General features: G+C 44.7%; 1 protein-coding gene across 4 annotated transcripts in view; it reads left to right on the forward strand.

Annotated features, from left to right (window-relative positions):
- Positions 1–24964, forward strand: part of RXRA (retinoid X receptor alpha) — a 414885-nt gene that overhangs the window by 297304 nt on the left and 92617 nt on the right. Inside the window, exon 1 of one of the 4 annotated variants that reach the window (XM_051980297.1) lies at positions 2198–2511. The exons of the other annotated variants lie outside the window; for them this stretch is intronic. Coding sequence (XP_051836257.1) covers positions 2436–2511 — 76 coding nt within the window. The 5' untranslated portion in view covers positions 2198–2435. Of the gene's footprint in view, positions 1–2197; positions 2512–24964 lie in introns of those variants that run through there. 4 annotated transcript variants of the gene reach the window in all.

Genomic DNA, 24964 nt, shown 5'->3' on the forward strand with positions numbered 1-24964 from the left:
TTGTGTGGGCTGAGTAGGGCATGTGGTTCTGAGAAACAGAAATGGCCAGCTCTCGGCTACTCCCCCCACTGTCCTCCCTTCGGCTCCCCTTTGGCTTCCTGCGGGTCCAGTTCTGGGGCTATGGAAAGAGCACTCCCCAAGAACCAGGAGAGCAGGGTTTTAGCCCAGCTCACTTGCAGAAGTGACATTAGTCGTTTACTTTCCCTCCCCGGGTCTCAGTTTCTCCATCTGAATATGATAAGGTTGTAGATTTTGAGCACGAAGAGATCTTAGAAAACCATATGATTCAGAGCGCCTATTTTATAGGGGAAGAAATTCTTGGGACCTAGAGGGCAGGTGGTTTATACAAGTGAGGAGCAGCATCAGAATTTGAACTTGGGTCCTTTTGACTCAGTGTGAGGCGGTGAAAAGTGTGCTAAATTTGTAATGGAGAATCTAGGGTCAGTGGTTCACCTGAGGCCACCTGATGCATGGGACTTTGAAGGCCCCTTAATCTCTCTGAATCTCCCTTTCTCATGGATCACATTGCCTCTCCCTCTCAGTCTTTGATCCTTAGGATCCCATGATTCCATGGCCAAAACTCTGTCCATTCTGCCCGAAAGAATCCCACTGGCTTTCTCTCTTAGGCCCCATTTTTTTTTTTCTGAGGCAATTGGGGTTAAGTGACTTGCCCAGGGTCACATAGCTAGGAAGTATTAAGTGTCTGAGATTTGAACTCAGGTCTTCCTGACTTCAGGCTGGTGCTCTATCCACTGTGCCACCTAGATGCCCCTTAGAGGCCATTTTTTAAGCAGGGAGAGGCAGCTTTCCTGTTGGCTGGGGATGACAACAAGGTTGAGATTCTTGGTTCTGGTCCTGCCCTCACACACAGCGGCATTTTAGAGTCCGCAGTCAGGAGGAAGTGATAGTGTTCAAGTGGGAGCTGGAAGGATCTTGTTGGTCATTCCTCCATTAGAACCTGCTCTGCGCCCTACCTGGCAGGTGGGCTACCAGGCTTTGTTTAAAGGCTCTCCACCTTTGCACTCCCTTCTCCCAGTGAGGGGAGCTCACTGCCTCATTCCCCTTTGGGTAGTTCTCCCTGTTTTTGAGTTCATCTTAAATTTTTCCTTTCATAACTTTCTACTCGTTTCACCTAATCCTTTCTTCTGATTCCAAATAGAACAAACCTAATTTCTCTTCCAAATAAAAGCCCTTCAAAAACCTGAAATCCACTGGTGGGCACCCCTTGTGGCTTCTTCCGTCCCCCAGTTCCCTGGCTTCCTTTTCTGGCTGCAGACCCTCTTTGGCAGAAGGCTTTCTGCACCCCTCCTCTGGACGCCCCATTCCCTTTACTCTGTATGTGTCTCGTTATTCCGTAGTTAGCTACGTTGCTCAGAACGCCAGCTCCTTGTTTTTGCCTTTCTTAAATCCTCAGCCCTTCTGGTACCCAGTACAGCAGGTGGCACAGTGCACAGTGCCTGGCCCGGAGTCAGGAAACCTGAGTTCAAATTAGGGGTCAGATCCTGGCTGGGTGACCCCAAACAAGTCACTCAGCTGTGGTTGCCCCCGTCTCCTCCTCTATAAAATGAACGGGAGCGGGCAATGGCCAGCCACTCCAGCCCCTCTGCCAGGAGTCAGACATGACTAAAATAACTAACGGCAACAATCCCCAGCTCCTGGCACAGCGCCTGGCCCGGAGTAAGGAACCAAGTGACGAAATAAGCCTTCCTGGTGCCTTCAGTGGCTTCTCATGGGGCACCGAGGCTTCTTCACACTGGACACTTTTATCTTCTCATTGTCCTTCTAAAACATGGCGCCTGGTCACACAACCAGGAAGAAGAGCTGTGTCTCCCCAGGAGTGTGTGCCCAGGAAGTAGGGATGGAGGGCCCACCGATTGCCTTGGTGCCTCCTGGAGTTAGGGCCGGCTTAGGGGCCCCAGCCTCCATCCCAAGTCTTTTGGCACCCCGGTTTGAGGCCAAGGAGGAGGCCTATTGGCCAGCAGTGAACTAAGGGCTGGAGCAATGGCAGGAACCTTCTATATTTTATTATGGAAACCAGGAAGTTCTCTCCTGCATTTTCAAGAATACCTCGTGGTTCTACCAATCAAATACGCTGTGGTCAGCAGGTGTTTGAGAGTCTGAGGCGGGGCATTGGAAAAGGGGAAATTGCATGCCTTAAGAAACATTAAATAAGCTGCCCCCAGCCCAGATCCTCCTTAGGCAGCTAGCTCTCCTTCCCCTCAGAGGTTTCTGTTGTGGGCCAGTTGTCTGGGAGTCTTGCAGAGCAGCCCATTCAGTGTGAGGCATCGGCCCCTCGGTCTGGAGAGGCCCCCTGAAGCCCTTTGTACATTGGAGACTGGCGGATCCCGCGCAGAGAAGGGCTGGCGGGGCTGTGGTTCACCAGCAGCCTTGGGTCCCGGGCCTCCCAGCGGCAGTCCCGCAGGCACTCCTTCCCAATGAGGCTCCACCTGCTCACCTCTCTCTCTGGAGGGACCTTACCCTGGTTTGGGGGGGACCGGAGAAGACTGGCAGGTGAGCATAAAAATTAGGAACAAGGGAGCTGGGCTCTTGGCATCAGCCCAGGAGGATCCCAGAGGTGGATGGGCCAGGCTGGGGGCAGAGGGATTGTTAAAAGGTGGGATGGGGCCTTTAGTGAATTCCATTCCACTTCACTTTCTTCTTAACTTTCTGTGAGGGCTGTAGGGCAAAGGGACAGGGCATTGTACCCACTCAAGGGGCAGTGCAGTTCCCTAGCTTGAAAAGTCATACTGGGGGTTTTTAGAGCCCAGTTTTGTGGAAATGGATCCAGAGAAGCTAAAACCTTTCTAAAGACAAGATCATAAAGCTCAGGGAGAGGTAGAGCTCCCCTTCGTCCTTTCCTTTGTAGTATAAAGTCAAGCTTGCCATTTACCTTTCTTATTTTTCCATTTTGGCAGACAATAATTAAATTAGGGCAAGTGATAGGGTATTCGATTCAGCGAGTATTTATTGAACAAATTCTATTCCTAGCTCTGGCATCTTCTTTTCACCATTTTTCCTTCCTCCTCTAAGCCTCTCTTCTACCCCCCTCCAAACTCCTCGATGCTATTGGATTATTGGCGTGAATCTCTCTCATTGAGTTAGTTGTGCCTAGAAATTCTCTGGAGTGAGTGAGAAATTCTCATTTCCTAACCCAGGGCAAACTCAAGAAGCAGTGTGAGCTGTAGAGTCCAGTACAGAAAATGGGACTGTGGAGCTTTTTTTGTTTTTTCTTAATATTTTTCTCCCTCCCCCCCAATTTTATTGACAATCTGCTTTACTGTTCTGAGGAATTTTACTTGTTTGCAAAGGCCATTTGGGTGCTTGCTGCAAAGCAGCTGTAGAGTGGATGACCATACTGTGTGTTTATTTGGTAGACTTATTTTCTTGGGGTCCTCAGAGAGCTTTATAGGAATAATGACTATTACTGTAATACTGCTGGTGTGGGTGTAGAGAGAGAGGGCTATGGAGTGACAGTTTTCCTTCCACAGCCAAGAGAATAAAACATGATTGTTTTACCAAACTCTAGCCAGATAGGGACAAGATGCTAGCCCAATTAAATTCTACTCAAGTTCATCCCAACAGGCATCTCTTCATTCTGGATATTTTAAAGATATTTTGCCAGGTACCTGGGGAACCAAAAATAAACAAAAAGATACACTCTGTGGCCACCAAGAGTTTAGTTCTGCTGTGGGTACACACAAAGATAATTGCAGGAGAGAAGAGACTACTGATGAGGAAAGTAAGAAAGGAGGCAGCTCCTGAGCTAGGACTGGCAGGAAGAAAAGCATTCTGAAAGGCAGAGATGGAGAAGTATGTTTGTCCATGGGGACAAGCACAAGTGCAGGAGATGCCATGCTGAGTTCAGGACATAGCTGACCCAAGCTCCAGTTCCTAGCCTGAGTTTCCAGTCACCCCCAAGTCATTTTCTTTGGGACTTGGCTTGTCTCGACACCCCCCTGTTATTGGACAGATGCCAGTACTGCTGGCAAGGGTGGTTTTCATCCCTTGTTTGATGATGATCAGCCAATGACGTTATTTGAGAACTAAGTAGATACCAAGAAGTGGCTTAGTTATCCCAGGAATGGGACTTAAGGAGCAAGTCCTTGTGTTCAAGGGCTTGTGGCCTACTTAGGGGATACAGAAAACATACACAAGTTTTAGAATACTCAGTAACCTCCCCTCCCCAAAATAAAGATAAAGAGAAACAAGCAATCCTTTCCTTTATTCTGGGAGGTGGAAGGAGAGGAGAGGAAGGATCAGGTCAGATATGAATTCAGGTTTTCCTTATTCCAGGTCTGTTCTTCCATCTACTGGGCCACTTGGTTGCCTCCTTTTCTTCTTAAGACACAATTCAAGCACCATTCAAGAAATTTCTTTTTCTTTCTTGCATCATTTCCTCAACTCTTTCCCAAATGATTTTGTATCTCTCGTTTTGAAGGTGGATAGTGGGTCTCTGGGTGGTCAATCTATTTGCTTATTTTGACCACTAGATAGAGTCTTTGTCAAGATAGTTTTTCAGCATTTAGAATTTTGAAACCTGAATAGCATGTGGTGTAGATTTAAGAAAAATCTTGGTATATCTTTTTATGTATTTACTTTATGTTTATGCTGTGTATTTTTTATGAACTTCTCTGTAATTGTTTGTGAATAGGGACTGCTTTCATTCTTTATTTGTAACCCCAGCATCTAGCAGAATGTCTGGCACCTAGTAGGTCCTCGATAAGTACTTGTTGATGGATTGGTTGATGTTAGATTTCCTTCTCATTTTAGACATGGGGAAATTGAAGATGAGAGAAGGAGAAGTGATTTCCCGAGTTATTCTGTTGGTTCTTGGCAGAACTGGCTCTGGGATTGAAGCCTTCTGATTGTCCTCTCTCTGGTGTACAACACCCTCTGCAGAAAAGTCCTTGTGCCTTGATAAATGTGAATGAATACCTTCGGATGATGTGCTGGAAAAAAGCTCTGAACTTGGAGTCAAAGACTCTGGCTTTGAATACTGCCTTTGTAATTTGCACCTTGTATGAGTGTGGATAAGAAGATCTCTTATCTTCTCTGGTCCTTGATTTCCTCCTATGTAAAATGAAGACTGATTAGATGACCTGATGTCACTTTGGGCCATAAATTTATATATATTATATAAATAAATGAATGAACATATATATATATATATATATATATATATACACATACATACATACATAATATGCGCACACACACACACACACATGATTTATAAAAAGCACTTATGCCATTATTTGTGCCCCTGCACACACTTATTTTGGATCTTGGCACAAAGGAAAAAATTGGCACCCAAGGTTATCCTCTGTGGTGGAATGAGCATCATGATCCATATCAGCAGTGAGAGAATTGCCCCAGCAAGTACAGATGATTTTTCTTAATGTACATCCCATGCTATTCAAGTTTCAAAAGGCTAAAAGTTGAAAAACTATCTTAAGGACTTGACAAAGACCCTACTTAGTGGTGAATAATGGGTCAAATTAAGGAAACAAATAGATCCACAACCCAGAGAGCCACCACCCACCTTCAAAAGGAGGGGCCCTCGTTCTTCAAGCATATTTGTAGAAATATTTTTAAAAAATTAAAAACAGTTCCACGTAACTGGAGGAAGGGAACACGTGGGATGCTTCTGGGACTGACTTTGGAATGATTCTTTGTCAGATGCAAATGATCAGAGGATCAGGGCTGGAAGGGACCTCAACCTCCCTTATTTTTATAGAGAAGAAAACTGAGACCCTTTCAAGTGAATTCAAATTAAGTGACTTGGCCATATCTATAATAGGCATTGACCCCTAAGTCCTTCTGACTTAGGATTTTTTAATTGCATTGTTTTTATATAATATATATAGAATATTATATATATATATATATATATATATATATATATATATTGTGTGTGTGTGTATATAATACAATATTAGGAGGTGGTTCTCACCTTTGCCTCTTCCACTGACGCATAGCTGTAGAGTATTGCCAGGGCTTTATGGAGTCCTATACAGGGAAGGAAAACACTTAAATTTCTATAGACGTCCTTTTCTCATTGCTTGGTCTCGCCTAGGAGCCCTGGGTGTCCAGACCCAGCCATTCATCATTTGCTTCCCACTCGGTCGGCAGGCCACCGGGCTCCCAGCTCGGGAAAGCATCCTGGCCCCTGCTGACCCTTGGTGGGAAGGCCGCTTGTTCATCCCCCAGCTCTAGGAACTGAAAGGTAAAACCCCAGCCTTCCCCGCCTCCCTTCTCCCCAGCTTTCCCAAGCAGGACTCCGTGCCCCACCCTCCGAGCCTCTGCAGATCTCATCCACCCAAACACACCCACAGCCCTCCCCTAGCATTCCCGCCCCAGCTCCCTTCCCTGCTGCACGGAGGTTCAAAAGTTCAAGTTTTTCACATTTCACGGAGGCTATTTCCAGACGTTCTGAAGAGAGGAACAGTCTGCCTGGAGGAGCTGAGCGGGGTGGAAAAAAGCGCTTTTGCCTGATTTCTGCCTCTTTCGGAGCTGACTCCAGAAGAGATGGATGGCAGGCTTGGTGATGGAGACCTAGGGCTTTCCCTGGAGCTCCCCACCAGTGAGGACAAGGGGACCAGAGGAGAGTATTTCTATGGGGACGGGAGTAGGATCGGTTTCCTAGACAAACCTATGGATTTAGGGAAGCTTCGGGATGCCCGGGTTTGAAGAGCTTGCACAATGTGAAGGAACGTGGTGATTATTAATAGAACTTGGCTCCCAAGATAAATTTTTTCTTTCTGTTGCTTTGATTTGATGTGTGCCTAAAAATGTCCCTTCCCACTTTTCTAGCTAATTGGGGAATAATAACAGCACTTACTTCACACAATTGTTGGCTCATCAAACGAGATAATGAATGTAAAGTGTTTTGTAAACCTTAGAGTAATAGATAAATTTAACTCTTCTTAGTTTTCCCATTTGGGGAATCCTGGATTATAGTCAAGTAAACATTGAATGAAGACTGTATTTCTGTTATCCATTCATGAATCAACTAGAGAATAAGTTCCTTGTGGGCAGGAACCACTTTCTTTATCTTTACTAAAGGTCAGTAAACACAAGTTGATTGAGTGATTAAAGTAAACTCCTCTTTCCTGCCTCCTCTCCTCACCTACCTCTCCCCAAGCACTAGATATTCTGCAAGAACTAGTGGGTCTTATCCTAAATAAAGGCTGGCTAAACCTAAATCCAGTAGTTTTTGCTTTACAGAAATTCATTTTATATGCAAATTTAGAAAAAAAAACAACAGCTGTCATATGAAGTGAAGTTTACTCTTATCCACTCTTATTCCACTAGCTTTTCTCTGCTTCTCTGGTAAATATTGAAAACTGCTTAGGTGCCCACCTCTGTGCCAGGTGCACATTTGGGAAAACTGAAGTACCAACCTATAGTTTTTGCTTCCAAGAAATTTACATCTACTTAATCTAGCCTAGTCTTACATTTAACTTAATCTAGTTAGAGACTAGCAATGCACTAAAAACATTAAGTGATAATGAGGAGAGATTACAAACCAGCAACTAAAAGATATCACCAGGCTGGGTGTGATCAGTGCCCGAGGTACAGTGCAGACAGGGGTTCTTGAAGGAAGGGGAAATCATTGAGGGCCAAGGTAGCTCCTACAAGGCCTTTTCCTTCATGGAGGAGGTAGGATTCCAGTCTGTCTTGAAACATAGGAGTTAGACACATGGAAAAAGAAAGAGGGCCTTCAAAGCACTTTTTGTGTTTTTGGAACTGTGCTGGGGCCACAAAGAAAGCGTTCATACTTGGGGCTGTCTGGCTTCAAATCTGGGTTTCTAACTCTAGGACATCTCTCCAGCTAGGTCTGGGAATTTCCCATACTGCATTTCATCGTGCTCATTGTACACAGGTGGAATTTCATGTTATGGAATGACTCCTGTCACTATGCTGGCTTATCCAGACTTGTTTGCTTCAGGAGAGAAATGCCAGGGAAACCTGGATGATTTCCTTTACAAAGATGGTTGTGCTTCATTCCCTCCCTACACACACACACACACACACACACACACACACACACACACACACACACTTTTTCTCCCCGGGGAGGAGAGGGATGGGGACACATGTCCCTCTTCTTGCTGAATCAGCTTATTGACAGACTCAGCAAAGAGGCTTCTTCTGCTCAAGCTGTCTCAACAGGCCATCCAGCAACCCATCAAGAAGTCAGAAGTGGAAGTGCAGGGCCCAGCCCCCCTCCCACCCCAGAGATGTGAGAGGATTTGCCCAAATTTGCCCAGATGTTAAATTAGAATTGAACTCAGGCCCTCTGACTCCAGAACCAGAGTGCTACTGCACAGTCCAGTCCTCTTCTGGACACTGCTGTGGGAGATTCAACTGGAAGTAATTGTAATGATAACAATAATTAGCTGAAATTTGTACAGCATATCATGTTGCAACATGTTTTTACATTCATTATCTTGAGTTTGGTTCTCACAGGAGACCTGGAAGGTAGTTAGGAGTATTAGGAGTGATTATTCCCATTTTGCAGATGAGGAGACTGGGCTTCCAAGGATCAGGAGGTAGGGATTAGGGAAGGCTTCACAGATGAGGGGCTTACTGTTGGGATTTAGAAACATCTTTAGGGGTAGCCGGTATATTTAGCCAGTGAAGATGTCTGGGTGACAGTTTAAGCTCCTGATGCAAACATCCCCACTTCTGCTCCTTCACTACAGTGATTGTGTCCAGCTAGGGTGTTCTCCCATTTCTTTTCTGCACATCTGAATTCTGCCCTTCCCACAAGACACATTTTAGTTTCTTTATTTTCCATGGAGCTTTGCCTGGGGCCTCCAAGCATCCCTTAGCCCCTGAGCCTTAGGCAAATTAAGTCAAGTCAAGCTGCATTTATGAAGCATTTTCTGTGTGTTTGGAACTGTGCTGACTGCTGGGGATGCGAAGAAAAGCAAAATAGCCCCTAACCTCAGAGGAGCTTATAGTCAGATGGGGGAAACAACATGCAAACAACTATATATAGACAAGATCTAGACCAAAAAACAACAACTGGGGATGGATTCTCAGTGGGAAGGCACTAAGATTAAGGAGGACTGGGAAAACCTTTTTTGTTGTTGTTGTTTTTGGACTTTTGGAATAGTTTCATTTAAATTTTGAATTCAATCAAATTTGCCTTATACAAAATAAAGTATAAGGTAATTTATCAAAAAGTTAACATTAAAGTTTTCTTGTAAGGAGACTCATCTGCTATAGCAAATAACATTAAAATACATATTATTCAGGAAGTGAGTCATCTTCTCACTCTTCCTCAACAGAATCATCCTCTTTAATTCTTTCCCTTTTTTTGACTGCAGTTTTTGGTCTGTTTGTGACTTGTAGAAGTGGAACTTGAGCCGAGTCTTGAGAAGCTGGGGAAGCCAGGAAGCAGAGATAGGAAGAAGAGAGTTCAGCTATGGGGGGGTGGCTGGTGCACTTGCCCAGCAGCGGGATATGGAGTGGTGAGGGAAGTAAACATATCTCAGTCATTGCGTTTAGAAGGAAGGAAGGGGTAAGGACCCTGGAAAGATAGAAGGGGGTCAGGTTATGAAGGGCTTCAAAGGCCAAGCTGAGGGCTTTATATCTGGATCCAAAATTAAAGGAGCTTTTTGACCACTGAAGGAACTGCACTTCAGGAAGACTGCTTAATACCTGTGTTGAGGATGGATTGTAGTGGGGAGACTTGAGATAGGGAACCAACCAGCAGGAGTCCAAGTGTGAGTGGTGAGGGCCTACGTCAAGGTGTTTGTGGTATCAGAGGAAAGGAGGGGGTATGTTATAAAGGTCAAAATAATAGAACTTGGTGGTAGAGAGAGGAAGAGAGAGAGAGAGGAGGAGGAGGAAAAGAAAGACCAAGAGGAGGAGGAAAAGAAAGATGAGAGGAGGAGGAAAAGAAAGATGAGAGGAGGGAGTGGAATTGGGGATGACAACTGAGGTAGTCTCCTTGACAGTAATAGGGAAGTTAGGAGTGTGGAGAGGGTTTATGGAGTTGTATTTGGAGACAGTTCTAAATTTAAGATTCCATGTCTGTTAGAGATATGAGAGTGAAGATCAAGAAAGAGATTAGGGCTGGATAGAGATGACAGTTGAATGTAGGGGAACTGAGGAGATCTTCAGGTGAAAATAGTATAGAGGGAGAAGAGAAGAAAGTACTGGGTAAATCCATGGAAAACACCCAATGGTAATGAATTTTAATGATCCAGAAAAGGAGATGAGGAAGGAGACCAAAGACATTCACATGTAGGAAGGAACTAGGGGAAACAGAGAGAGCAGTGTCCCAAAAACTTAGAAGAGAGAATTAAGGAAACCAGGGTGATTGACAGTGTCAGAGGCTCCAAAGAAGTTTTTTAAAAATGAGAATTGGGAAAAGGCTGTTAGGTTTGGCAGTTAGGAGGTCATTGGTTTCCTCATTTGTAAAATGAGGTGTTTAGATTGGATGGCTTGCCCCTAAGGTGCCTGTCAGCTCTAAATCTGTGAGCCCTGGTCTCCCTACACACTCTATTAGCATTTTTAAATGGCTTTCATTACCACCATTTTCCCATTCTGCCTCCTACATGTGCCTGCAGGTCCCCCTCCCCCCCCTCGCCCTTGACTACCATGAGAGCTCGGCTGCTCCCTTTTCTCTGAATCCATGTCACTGCGCTGGCCCAGGAGGCCTCAGTTGTGGGTTTTCGCCATCTGTGGGCGTGAGCACGTCCCACTCTTGAAAATCAATATGTTTATTTTTGAAAACAGACATCTGAAGGAGCCGCGTTTTGCTGCCAGATGTGGCCGCTGAGCGGGAGGCTGTAGAGAAGTGATGCTGATAATGGCAAGCCATGGGTGCGTTGTGTCAGAGGGCATCTTTCTGTGGCCTGGGGAGGGCTGTCCCGCTTTCCATTTTCTTGTTGAGAAGCTGGACTTCCAACAGCAAGGGCTGAGAAATCCCAACAGCCGCCGCGAGGAGAGGCTGGGGGCCTGTTTCTGAGTGGGGAGGTCTGGAGAGCTGGGCTCTTGGCTGTTTGGGAGTGTTGACATCAAGGCCTGAGAGGGGAGCCCAGGAGATTTGGGGGGCTAAGGCGGGGATGAAGTCGTAAAAACCTGGAAGCAGGTCCTTATTTTATCCTGCCCTAAGTAGCTGTGGGACTCTGAATAGGTCATTCTGTAGGTCATTGAATAGGAATGATCTTGAATAGGTCATTTGCCTTCACCCTGGACCTGTTTCCTCTTTACTGAGGAAGGAAATTAAAAAAAAAAAAAAAAAAGTATTTAGCACCTGCTACATGCCAGGCATGGCATTGAGTGCTTTACAGATCTTATCTCATTTGATCCTCCTAACAACTGTGGGATGTGGGTCCTATCATTATATTATCACCCCCATTTTACAGTTGAGTAAAACTGAGGCAGTCAGAGCTTAAGTGACTGTCCACAGTTGTACTGCTAGTAAGTATCTAAGGCCAAATTTGTTTTTTCTTTTCAGCTTTTTATTTTTATGTCGTTTATTTATTTATTTTGCTGAGACAATTAAATGGGTTAAGTGATTTGCCCAAGATCACACAGCCAGGAAGTGTTAAATATCTGAGGTCACATTTGAACTCAGGTTCTTTAGCTTTTTATTTTTAAAGTTTATGTAAAGATAGTTTTCAACATTCACCCTTGTAAAACCTTTCAAATTTTTTCTCCCACCCTTCCCCCAACCCCTTTCCTTAGACAGCAGGTAATCCAATATATATTCAATATGTGCAGTTCTTCTGTACATATGTCCACAGTTATCATGCTGCACGAGAAAAATCAGATCAAAAAGGGAAAAAAGAGAAAGAAAACAAAATGCAAGCAAACAAACAACAAAAAAGATAAATGTTCCACATTCAGTCCCCACAGTCCTCCCTCTGGGTGCAGATGGCTCTCTCCATCACAAGTCCATTGGAACTGGCCTGAATCACCTCACTGTTGAGAAGAGCCTTGTTGAAACCAAATTTGTATTTAGGTCTTCCTTACTCCAGACCCACAATCTCTCTGCTGTGCTGCCTAACTGCCTCTATAGAAATAAATGAAATAAAAGAGTTGAAGCCGATTATTTCTAATCCAAGATATTTTCCATTTCAGCAATCCGAAGATTCTTCTAATTGACCTTCTTTGTTCTAAGGTCCTTTCCAGGTCTGATATTCTGTGTTCTAACTCTCCTTCCAACTCTAGCATTCTCTATTCCAACGCTCTTTCCTTCTCCAGTATTCTGTGTTCTAAAATCCCTTCTGGCTCTAAAATCCTGTGGTTTGTGTAATTCAATTTTAGGTACACGTAAATGCCAGCTGTTCTCCGTAATTCGGGCTTTTGCCAAGGCTGGCTCCCTTTCTCCCTCCCTGCCTCTTGCATGGTTGTCTGTGGACAAGGGCCTGGCGAGATTAATCTTTTATGTTGTGGAAACAGAAACTTTCTTGGAGCTGGGCACCCTGTGAAACACCTCCAGGGAAGCCATGCTTATCAGCCTGGTCTTGGTCAGCTTTCCAGTTTTCTGGCTTCAGCCTTGGGAGGCGCGGGCTGGGAGATAGGGAGCTGTGTCTTCCCTGCCTTGTCTAGACTTGGGACAAGAAGGTGAGAGATGCTGCTTGGTAAGTGTCTCGACCCAGTAACTGGTCTTTGGAATGGGTGTGCAAGGCTAAACAGACTCTTAAGTCATTATCTTTTGAATGTTGAAGTTGTAGCGTGGTGGATTCAACAGGATAATTGCTGCTATTCTGCCTCTTTCCTTTGGCTAGAGCTAAGATTTTTTTGGGGGGGAGGGAGATGGGAATGGAGTAGTATTTTTTTTAATAAGCTCATATTATTTATCATGAGATTCTCAGCACACTGATCACCTAAGGTGATGAACAGTCTGGGAAGATTGAGAGACATACATATACAGTTTCCTTATAGTAAGAATGAGTTCTTTCAAGTGCAGGTTTTGGATGGGTTTGTATATGAAATAGGCAAGTTTTGTTTACTTTGCAAATACACTATACTTCCTGTGATGTCTGGTTGGTGAGTAAAATTTATATTAAATCCATTTATTTATAAACTTTTTTTCTCATCTTGTTTTGCGACCTATTTAATGTAACATAGAGCCTCCTACAATGCCATGATCCAGCTTTTGGGAACCACTGGGCTCAGGAGTGGGGCTTGGGGTTTATGTCCTGGGGTTTAGAGGAGAAGTTAAATAGATTTGAGTATTTTTGGGGGCGGTGTGTGGCAGTTTTCATTTACCCTAATGGGTAAACTCCAGAAATTTGAGGAAATAAAAGGAATCCTATAGTCAATGTCAGAGGTTATTGTTCATTTGTTTCAGTCATGCCTGAGTCTTTGTGATCCCATTTGAGGTTTTCTTAGTAAGTATTTTGAACTGGTTCACTACTTCATTCTCTGGTTTATTTTACAGATGAGAAAACTGAGGCAAAGAGGATTAAGTGACTTGCCCAGGGTCATATAGCTGGTAATGTCTGAGATTGAATTTAACTCAGGTGTTTCTAATTCTAGGCCTTATGCTCTGTCCTCTCTACCACCTAATTGTCCAAGAGTCAGAGGATATACATTCCAGTCCCAGCCCTGCTGCTAATTATCTGTATGACCTTGGATGAGTCCCTTAAATCTGAAAATTTAAGGTTTTTTTTTAATCCCTAAAGTCCAAAAGCTCTAGGTCTATGGACTTGTGATCTCTGCCTCCTGCTTGTAAAGGAGCAGATATGATCTAAAATGTTGGTCCCGATGGGCCCCAACTGCTTGGTCTGACAAGCCACCAGTGATTGAACAGCACATTGAGAAATCAAACCGTGTCCCCTGTGATTGGCAGTCCTTAACCTCATGTCCACACTAGGATAAAGGAGGGCCAGGGACAGAAAAACCCCTGTAAGGTGGGGATAGGAAAAAGTGCCCTTGACTGCTCTTCTGGCCTGTTATCTTGGTCCTGGAGTCAGCCAACAGAAAGATGCTGCGAAGGAAGCAGTGAAGGTGAGTTGCTTTTGGGCCAGGAAGCTACTTTCCCTGCTTGGGCCAAAGCGGGGAGCCTCCCATGGAGGGACCGCAGAGAAGCGGTGTCTGGGAGGGGCTGATCCCCGGCTGTCTCCTCCTCGAAGGCCTCCCTGACTGCCTCAGCCTCCCAAAGTTTCTCTCTCCCTTGGACCCTTCCGGTATTTGCCCGCTCTGCTGCTCACTTGCCACTGTCACACAGTGCTTGGTCGGAGTACTTATGATCAGTTGACTTGGAATCTGGGAAATGACTTTAGAACGAGCTCGGCCCTTTGCCACCGAGGGGGCCCTCACCAAGTCACTGCCCTTTTGGGATGCTCCATTTACCCACCTATAAAATGGGGCTAATAATCCCTGGGCCAACTGTCCTATAGAATTGTTGTGAGACTGATTCTAAACCATAAAAGACTATAGTAATGTAAGCCGATACTATCTGTTTACATACCTGAACATATTAGCACCTGCCGGTTTTTAGCTAATGCATGAACTCTGAGTGGGTGTAGGCAGGGACCACGATGCCTTGTGGGACTGTATTTTCTTCACAACGATTAAGGACAAAGCTGACAGTATGACTGGTAAATGATTCTGTATCAAGATCCCAGGGGCAGTCAGAGAAGAAGTAGGGTGCTCCCTGGGAGAGAGCAGGCGAGGCTCTCCGCTGTTTGGAAGGTTCTTGTATATAAAGCAGACCCTATGTTGGGGCGAATTTTTTCCTGTTCCTGTCTCAGGAAGGCCTTCCTTCCCCAGCCCTCTCTCAGGAGCTGGAGACTGCTGGGCATGTTTGGAATGATGCTGTGCTTGTGTTAATGATGCAGCTCCATTGGCCTTGAGGGCAAATGGGAGCCAGAGAGGGCTTTCTTGCTAGATTGGGATCGCCTTCCCGGAGGACTGGCTCCCAGGAGCAGGAAGAGACCTGCTCCCTGCCTTGTCAGGGCTCTTTTCCTGTAAGAGGTGCACAGGGAACTAGAAATGCAAATAAAAAGCCTTTCCCCCCAGGCTTCCTATTTATCAGCAGTTGTCTCTGTGAGTGTGTGTGCGATATGAATGAGAATGTTTGTAAGAGTGTGTATGTGTTTTGGGGATGTGGTTGAGGTGGGCAAAGTGTTTGTACTTGTGGATGCAAAGCTAGCTTGGTCGTGATGACTTTTTGCTAGGAGATGATTGAGCAGCTAGTTGCCTTTGATGATTTTAAGTCACCAGGTTTCTGCAAGACCTGCATCCAGGACATGAAGGGAGCTGGGGTGGCTGAGCCCCCATCAGTGATCTTTGAAAGGGCATTCAGGATACAGAAAACAAGTGCCACAGGACTGGAAAGATTGGAAAGGTTTTGTGTTCATATTCAGAAAAGGAAAAAAAAAAAATAGAGCTTGCAAGCCAGAGATCCCATAAGGGCCCTTGATTTAAATTCTTAGCAGAATCCAAAATGGGTGATTTATGAGCATTTAGACAAGGAGGCAGTGATCATTAAGAGCCATCAGGGATTCAGGAAGAACCTTCATTCTGGTGGAATTTTCCCATCTACTTGTGTGACTTCTTTTTGTCAGGAGTAGATCTGAGAACAGCAAGAGACATGGTTTGCTTAGACAGATTGAGATCTGGAGTGATTTTAGAGGTAGGTCATTGACAGTTTTATGGATGGGGAAACTGAGCCCCACAGGAGTTATGTAACTTGCCTAGGGTCATACTGTTCCGTATTAGAGGTGGGATCGAACCTCTTCTTGATTCTAGGATGTTTATTAATCCAACTTGAAAGGCCAGGAACATCTACCTCTTCCCCCTCTCCCTTTTCCTCCCACATCTGTGGTCCAACAGAAGGGCAAAATTCTCTGTCTTACATCCTTCTAATGGGGCAAGATCTGAAGTGGTTGAATTATCTGGTCCTCATGCTAGTGGTGGGTGTGCCAGATTGGATCAATCAAGCACCAAGATGCTGAGGGCCTTGCCTTCAGATGTGCCCAATGGGAAACGTGTGGATCTAGGTCCCTGTTCTGAAAACTGACTCCTGAGAAACTCTTTGTCCTTAATCTTCGGGTTCCCTTCACGTGGCTGAAGATGTTTTTGGGGAATAGCAATTCTACTGAGGTCCATCGGAAATATCAGCAACCCGTCCCGTACCGGAAGGCCATGCAGGGATGTTTTGAGATTTTCCAGGCTTAATTTTTCTATACAACATCCTTGAGCTCTGACCATTCTCTGTGGAGTGACTCCCATAGCTTTAGTTCCACTTAGGAGAGATAAGATAGCTGCTGTTTGGTTGCAAAATCACCACTAAAGATTTCAAATGAGATTCCTGGCACTGTTTCCTGCCCCTACAATCAAAGACTGGATAGATTCAGATTGAATTTTTGTTGGATCTCATCTTTTCCTAATAGTTATCCCTTACATGTCTTGACTTTTCCCCTTGTAGTTTCATATATCACAGGTTGGCATAAGAAATTACATGGGAATTTTTTTGGGAGTTTTGCAGAAGTTGCATATGATAGGTAAAGGTCAGCAGATGACACAGTGTAAATTTAGAAACTCAGAAATGCATAAAATATATGTATAATATCAATATATTTTTATCTTTTAATACCATAAATATACATAATTGCTTTTATCTGGTACAAAGGGAGGACCAAAATTTATGCAGAATTTCCTGATTGTGGGGATGCTATGCCCCAAGATGTGGAAGGGATAACTGTTCCATGGGGCCACCAGGGATTGTGCTGATCTCAGGTGCTTTGTAAAAACGTAGTGTATGAAAGGTAGAATCATCCTTTTTGACCTTCTAAGGGTCAAGAAGCCATGTAAAATGTCCCTGCATGAGCCACAAATCAGAAAAATCATGAACAAATCATTGAGAGTGGGCTATGCTCAGAAGGCTTGTAAGGTAGGGGGGCATAATGGTTTTTGAACTTGTCCTACAAAATAGCACAATTATCCCAAGTTCTTCCCCATGTTGTGAGCCAGTCCTGGCTCTGAGACATTGGGAGAGCCCATGAGTCACTTGGAAAGACATAAATTAGGTCAATGAGTTATTATTCTGCAGCCAGTAGTCCTTGTCCTTTGCCAAGCAGAGGATGAAACCGCATACTAGTGAAGGCGGAAAGCCTTCTATCTCTGGGAGAAGTGAACAAGAAGCACTTGCCCAGGATGAGACTCTAGCAGGTCTCCTCTGACCACATTTTGAAGTGGAAAGGAGCCTAGAAATCTTTGAGCCCGGCATTTTCTTTTTAAAAGGGGAGTTAGCTAAGGCCAGAGAGTGCCTTGAATGCCCTTCCCAAAATGGGAACTTTATCACTGTTCTGTTTGCTGTTTTATCTTGTCTCATCCTCTCATATTACCGATAATTCTGGGCCTCAGTTTCCTTATCTGTAAAATTAAGAAATTAGCTTAGTTGATCCTTAAGGATTCTGTGGTCTGAGATCCTGTGTCCCTTGAATTGCAATTACAATAAGCTAAGACTCAGGAGGTGAAGTGACTTGCCCACTGTGTTGGATGTCTGATTAATTGTAAAAATTGACCTAGAACCCTCCCCCCAGTTACCTTTCATGCCTTCCCCATTATCCAACACTGCCTGCTTATGGCTCTGCTTCAGTTTCCTTACTAAAAATTGAGATTAAAAGATTCATTCTGATAAAATCTAAAGTAGTAGAAGATAAAGTGATCCTTTGTTCTCACCCTTTCATTTTTGAGATGAGGACCCTAAGACCCAGCAGAAGTCCAAGCTCAGATAGGTAGAAGGGCAGAATCAGAATGGGGGGAGAAAGAGAAAGTCACTTTGAGCTCTTCTGCCCAGATGCCAGGAAAGGTGGTAGTCTGTCCTAATATAGGGAATTGTGTAAACAAAACACAGCAAAGAGCAAAAGAAAACCTACAAAGAAGCAAAGAAAAGCTGGATGATTTTAAAATAATGTATAAGACTTATTAATAGTTTCTTGAAATGAAAATTTGTTGTTTTATGTTAATTTCTCTCTTGTTTGGCTGTCACATGAAGATGTTCTTTTTTTTCTTGACTTGTTTTTAAGTTTAAAATAAGTTAAAAAATTACCAAAAAAAAGATAACTAAGCCATTCCCTCTAAAAGAATTGGAACCCAAATCCTCTGACCCCAGATTCAGCATTCTTTGACAATAATCCCTGTCTTAACTGCCTTAGAGGGTGGTTTTGAGCATGTAGTGACAGCATGGAAATAGATACACTTTGAAACACACACACAGCGTTCCATTCTGATGGAAAGGGCTCTTTAGCCCACCCCTTGCAGCTACACCCTTGCCCGAGACTTGGTTTTGTTTTTTAGAGGAGCCTTCTGGAGAAATATTTTTGCTGTAGCTGTTGTGGGCCAGGGCCTGCATTGGTCTACACTGGCTCCAAAGTCTTCAGGGCCTTTCCCTAGAGTTCTGGGGACTTGTCCTCTGGCGTGCAGTGGACAGATAGGACTCAGAGCCTACATCCACATGACATTTCATTCTTAGATCACTCTTGTTCCCAGATTTATCCCTCTTCTCTTCCCTCCCCAGAGAGCCATCACTTATAACAAAGAATACAAAAGGGGAAAAAAGAGCATTCTAGCTAAACTAACCAATACGCCGACTGAGTCTGATGCTATGAGCATTATTCTGCAGCCCTAGTTCCTCATCTCTGCCAAGAAGGGAGGAAGGTACATTTTCCTATCTCTTCTCCACATCCCCTTCTTATTAAGAATATCAGTCACCAAGATCTCCACTTCCTCTGCCACTCCTGGGCCCCTCAGTGTTCCTAACAACTGCCCCGGTGCGAGCCTCAGTGCCCGGCTTCCTCCAAGCCTGTGCTCCAGGACCCTACAGCCCTGGGGGACATCCTGCGTCTGTGCAGACCTCTGGCTTCGGGTGGCAGGGGGGGGAACGCGGGCTGCCTCTGGAGTGGTGGTCCGCTCAGTTATCAGTCACCCACCAAGGGTGTGCGCCCCTGGCAGGGGGTTTGAAGGGGAGTGGCGCTCCTATCACTACCCAAAGGAGCGTACAATCGGGCCAGGCGGGTGAGATTCACCTGGTTGGACTGAGTGCTGGCTTAGGTCAGGCCCCTCCCCAGAGCACAGTCTCTCTTCATGTTATACCCTTTAAGGGTTGGTTCAGATGCTGCTTCCTCTGGGAAAACTTGGATGAGCCTTTTTAACCCTGAGGGTCCTTTCCCTCTTCAGAACTTTGGATTCCCTCCTTTTCCTTATCACCCTCTACCTGCTGTCATATTTACTTCCATATATGGCCGGTGACCCCTCTTAGACCATGAGCTCCACGAAGTCAGGGGCCCTGGATTCTTTTTCATCTTAGTTCTAGAAGAATAGGTAGATGCACAATAAATATCCGTGGGTGTGTGTGGATATAGCTATACATATACGTATATATATGTAAACGTACTTGTACATGTGTATATAACTAGAGATATGTATGTATGTTTGCATTTATGTAGTTCAGTCGTTTAAATCATGTCCAACTCTTTGTGATCCCATTTGAGGCCTTCCTGCCAAAGATACTGGAGTGGTGCCATTTCCTTCTCTACTTCATTTTACAGCTGGGGAAACTGAGGCAACAGTTCTAAATGACTTGTCCAAATCACACAGTAAATAAGTGTCTGAGGTCAGAGTGAACTCGGGATGATGAGTCTTCCTGACTCCAGACCTGACATTCTCTCTGCTACATAGTTGCCCATCTATATATAAAGTTTTGTGTCAAATTTGTGCTAAGTTGAGTGGTTGAAAAAGTGCTGAGGAAGCTCAAAGAGGAGGGAAGGGGAGCCTCTGAGCGGTTCAGCCCAGATGGTCAGGGAAGGTGGAGGCCTGAAGTCTGTCCTTATATAGGGAATTGAGTAAACAAAGGCCTCCAGGTGAGAGTGGGGTTGGGATTGGGGTGGGTGGTGAGAAGTAAGGTCTGCCTGGAGGTGAGGGTGTGTATTCGTAATAGATGCATCATCAAACACTTTGGTTATTTATTGTAAAGTTTTTAATTTATTGCCTTCAAGTGTAAAACCTCTTCATAGGGCAGCCGGGCAGAGTCTTTACCCTTGGGGAGCTTGGCATCTTCGACAAGTGGAGCTCACTTAGCCGCTATACCAGTTCTTGTGAAAGCCAATTACCGGCGCCGTCATTACTGTCACTAGCAGCTAGTGTTTATTATATGCCTACCGTGTGCCTGGGCCAAGAAACAGCCGAGTGTTCAGCAAGCCCCAATTTAATAGGGAACCCCTGGATGGGGAGCTGGACCTCAGCTGGGCCTGTGCTTCTCCTAAGACTTCCTCGCCCAGGCTCTTTGCGCCATGCTCAGCTCCTTGGAGTTCCAGCCAGCACCCAGCGGCGCCCCTGCACAGACGTCCCCTTCGTTGCTATGCAATAAGGTGGAGAAAAAAGGGCAAGGGAGGACCTGGAGGTGACCTGGTGGATAAACCATCCAATTCAGTTGCCTTATTTTATACTTGGCTTCTAGTCAATCAACCAGTCATTCAATAGATCAACCAAACAAGCATTTATTAAGGTCTACTCCATAGGGGATGTCTCAGAAATCTTGAAGGGTCTGAAGCTATTAAGGTTTGACATGTGCACTAGCACTTTTTTGGGAAATAGTCCCTGCCCTCAAAGGGCTTATGGTTTATCAAGGGGAGACCATATACCCACTTAAAAGTATGTGCAGTATATGCGCATAGACAAGCCTGTCCACATGTATGTATATAAATGTAAGCATGCAGCCACACACAACCGGACTTGGAGCCACAAGGGGAACTTAAGACACCATTGGGTCCTGCAGTTTTACTGATGAGGAAACACTTGTCTAAGGTAACCTGGGCGGTGAGTGGCGGGACAGATTTGAATCCGTGGCCTCTGATTGCTTCCCTTTCTTGTTCCCCCGGCCCCCCACCACGCAGTGCCTCGGGGCTCCCACAGAAGTTCGTTATACGTCCCACTGACTTTGTACCCGGCGTCCCTGGGGAACCCCATACATCACTCAAGCAGCGGGGCATCTCCTCTCGCCACCCCCAGCCCAGGCAGCCCATCAATTACGCGCTGTGACACGGGGCACTTCAGGACCGGAGGGCTGAAATCAGAGCCTGCAATTTCTCAGGGCTGTTGTGACATCTTTGCACAAGCGTGTGATTGAGCCACAGTGCTTCCTCAGCAGAATCCTCCCTGCCCGTCCTCATCCTCAGGCAGCCGACTCCCAGCCCCCCTCAGTGCCCCTTCCCCGCCGCCCCTCCCTGGCAGTTTCTCTTTCACGATCACATTCTCCTTAAAGGCCTTGTGCTCCCCCTCCCCTTCTCATATTTCCCTTCTTACTCATACTTCCTGTTCCTTACCCCCCTCTGTCCCAGCCCCAGCCCCCTTTCCTGATGACATCAGAGGGGGAATGCTCCCTCTGGAGCCCCAGGAAAGAATACATCTGGAATCCTTGACTCCCTGTGTGAGACTCCTGAGGCTCCTGCTGTTTTGGGCCTCAGTTTCCTGTCTTGTAAAAATGAAGGAATTGGGCCAGACGATTGCTACTAAATCCTCTGTTGTGGGAGCTCAATTAATTTATAATCTGTGCCTCCCGGGAGAGAAATCCCTTACAATTTCTAATTTCCTGGTGATGTTAAGTTGTGAGAGAGATGATTTGTTTCATCCTGGGGAGATTATATAATTTGCCAAAGGGCACACAGATAATAGGGAGCAGGGCCAGGGTTTTGCCCACATTTAACTGACTACAGATGTATTTTCACTGGGTTCCTCCAGGGACTTTGTGTGTGCTCACCCCTTCTTCCTTTTATCTGTTTGCTTCAGTTTCCTCATCTGTAAAATGGGAACAATAATAGAACCTTCCTCCAAAGATCATTGTGAAGATCAAATGAGATAATAATTGTAAAATGCTTTGCATAATTTCTGGATATAAGTAAGAGCTCTATAAATATTAGCTATTATTATAATTATATTTATCTAGCCCAATAGTAACTCTGTAGAGGTAAAGGGGGCTTATAGCACTTTAGCATTACTTCCATTTGGGAGAGATTTAGGACTTGTTCTTTTCTAATTATTGGGCCACTCATTTTTTTCTCATTCTCATGGCTATATTCCTGAATCAGTACTCTTGGCCAAATAGACATGCCGGTGACCTTAATTTTAAAATGTAATATTATCTGTGGATTATTGCATGTCTATTTATTTTGTCAACTGCTTCCCAATTACAATTTAATCTGATTTGGCCATATTGGAGAGTGCTGTGTGATTGACATTCTGGAGACCGCTGAGATTTTGGGAGTGAAGGGTAGAGGAAGGTAAGTGGGCAGTGTTACAGTGGAACCAGCTTCTAATCCAGGTTGTAATTTCAACCCTTGTCACTGAACTAGTAAACTGAAACTCAGCTAGGAGTCAGCAGGTCATTTTCACAAGGGCAAGGGCAAGGGCAAGGGAGCCTCACTGGTCAGAGAAAGACTGGGATCCTGGCTTTTTGGTAAGATAGCATCTAGATCCTCCTTCCTAAGACATGATTTCTTCCCCAATTAGGTACTTATTTGCCTGATTTGGAAGGGTGACAGTACTTTAGAAGCAGTGGCTTGAAACTTTTCCTCAAGGCCACGTAGTAGAGAAATTTGTCCAGCCTCCTAGAGAAAAACTCAGGTCAAGCAGAGGGTGTACAAAGTACTATGACAAACTGTCATAGTAAGTTAATAGGTGTTTCTTTGGCTACTACTTGGATGACCCTTTGCCAGATGTTGTAGTGGGAATTTCTAACTGGGTTGAAGTTTATAGACTGGATTACAATATCTTGGAAGGATTTTTAAGTTGAAAAGCCTCTTTAAGATCAATTAGATTCCTTCCATTTTTTGGATAACAAAATTGTGACTCACAAAGAGGAAATGATATGTAAGGATGACACAAAGTTAGGAAGATTAGCTAATATGCTGGGTAGCAGAGATAGGATTTTGAAATATCTGTGCTGTTTAGATCACTAGGATAAATCAAATAAGATGAAATTGAACAGGAATTAATGTCAAGTGGATTAAAAAATCAGCTTCGCAATTATGAGAATGAGTGAGGAGCAATGGCTAATAACTCATCTGAAAAAGATCAAGGGGTTTTAGTGGATAGCAAGCCAGTATTATACCAGCATTGTGATATAGCTGCCAAGAAAGTTAATGTCATCTTAGGCTTTGTTATGAGAGGTACAGCATCTAGTCAGGCAGCTAGGTTGTTCATTGAATAGAGCATCAAGCCTGGAGTCAGAAATACCTGTGTTCAAATATGAACTCAGATCATTATTAGCTGTGACCTGGCAAATCATTTCCACCTGCCTCAGTTTCCTCATCTGTAAAATGAGGATAATAAAATCTACCTCCCCAGGACTGATGATCAAATGAGATAATAATTGTAAAGCTCCTAGCATGGTGCTCAGCACCTTGTAAGCACTATCTAAATGTTATTATTACTATTATTATTAATTCCCACTGCACTGTGCTTGGATTGAGCTACTTCTGAAATGTTGTGTTGAGTTCATGGACTGAATACTTGGAATGACTGTAGATAGGCTGCAGACGGTTCTGTAGAAGATGATCAGGATGAGGAACTGAAGTCACTGGTGGATTTTTAACCCATACAAGAGAAGATACTTAGGCGGGACAGGACAGCTATCTTCAGGTATTTGGAGGCCTGTTAAATTGAAAGGAGATTAGGTTTCTTCTGTTAAGCCCCAGAAATTTCAGAGAGGCAAATTTAGGTTTGATAAGGAAAAACAAACTTTAAAACCAGTGGAAAGCATAGAAAGCAGAATGGGCTGCCTCGGGAGGTAGTGCAGGGTCTCTCCTCAGGTGATAGTGGGAAGTCTTCAAGCAAAAGCTGAAGGCCACTTGTTGAACTTGTTTAATTATCATGTTGGAGATGTAGAGGCAAAAATGAAGCAGTGTTCTCTCTTGCATTAAGGGGAACAACATATACACAGATGGATGCAAAATATATAGAAGGTAATTGTCGTGCATGTGCAGGCGAGTGTGAGTATGGGTACATTAACAACTGGGAAAACCAGAAATGGCCTTCTGTGGGAAATAGCCATTGTGCTGAACCCCAAATAGAGTTGGATCTTACAAAAGTTGGACGTGTAGAGGAACAACATTTGAGGGATGTCTCGTGCAAAATGCCCAGACATGGGAGACAGAACGTCTTGCATGGGAACTAGTGAGTGTGCCAGTTTGGCTGGGATGCATGGAGGGGAGGGGAGTAGTTGGCCTCTGAAAGCAGCTTGGAGCCAGCTCGTGAAGGAATTTGAATTTTATACTAGAGGCGTTGGGGAACTACTTTTTGTAGAGGGCATTACATTTTTGTAGAGGGAACTAGATAGTCATCAAGATCATTGTGAACAACTCCAAAAATTCCTGATTTAGAGTCAGAACACAGCATCCGATCTTGATTTTGATAATACCTGTGTGGCTGCAAACATGTTACCTGACTCTCAGTCTCCTTATTTGTAAAATAAGAATGTTATACTAAATAGGCTCTGAAAGGCGCTCATCGACCTAGAGCTGAAAGGGGCCTGGGAAGCCTTTTATTCCTTGGGTCTTCTCCCCATTTGTTTTACAGATGAAGAAGCTGAGACTAGGGAGCTTTGGTGGCTTGGTCACAGAGAGAATGGCTGGCTGGGCTGGGATTTGAATCCAAGGCCTCTGCCTTCCCAATCTGTTACCATCCTACTTCTGAATCCTGCATTTAGTGGTGTGGGGAGTAGCCCCCACCTTCTGAGGTGCCTTCTGAGGGGAGTGGGATCTGAGTTGAATCTTGACAGGCAGGTATTCTTGGGATGACGAGGCTGAGAGGGAGGAACAGGTATGGAGGTGTGGAAGACTGCAAGCTTCTAGAAGGCAGGGCTTTTTACTTGGCTCCTGGTGTGCCCAGTGCCTAACAGTGCTGCTTCATACGAAACAGGTGCTTAACAACAACAATAATAAATAATATAATAATAGATGCTTACTGATGGATTGAAACTAGCCCAGCT

This window comes from Antechinus flavipes, chromosome 2 (genome assembly GCF_016432865.1).
Source record: "Antechinus flavipes isolate AdamAnt ecotype Samford, QLD, Australia chromosome 2, AdamAnt_v2, whole genome shotgun sequence".
Lineage (NCBI taxonomy): Eukaryota > Metazoa > Chordata > Mammalia > Dasyuromorphia > Dasyuridae > Antechinus > Antechinus flavipes.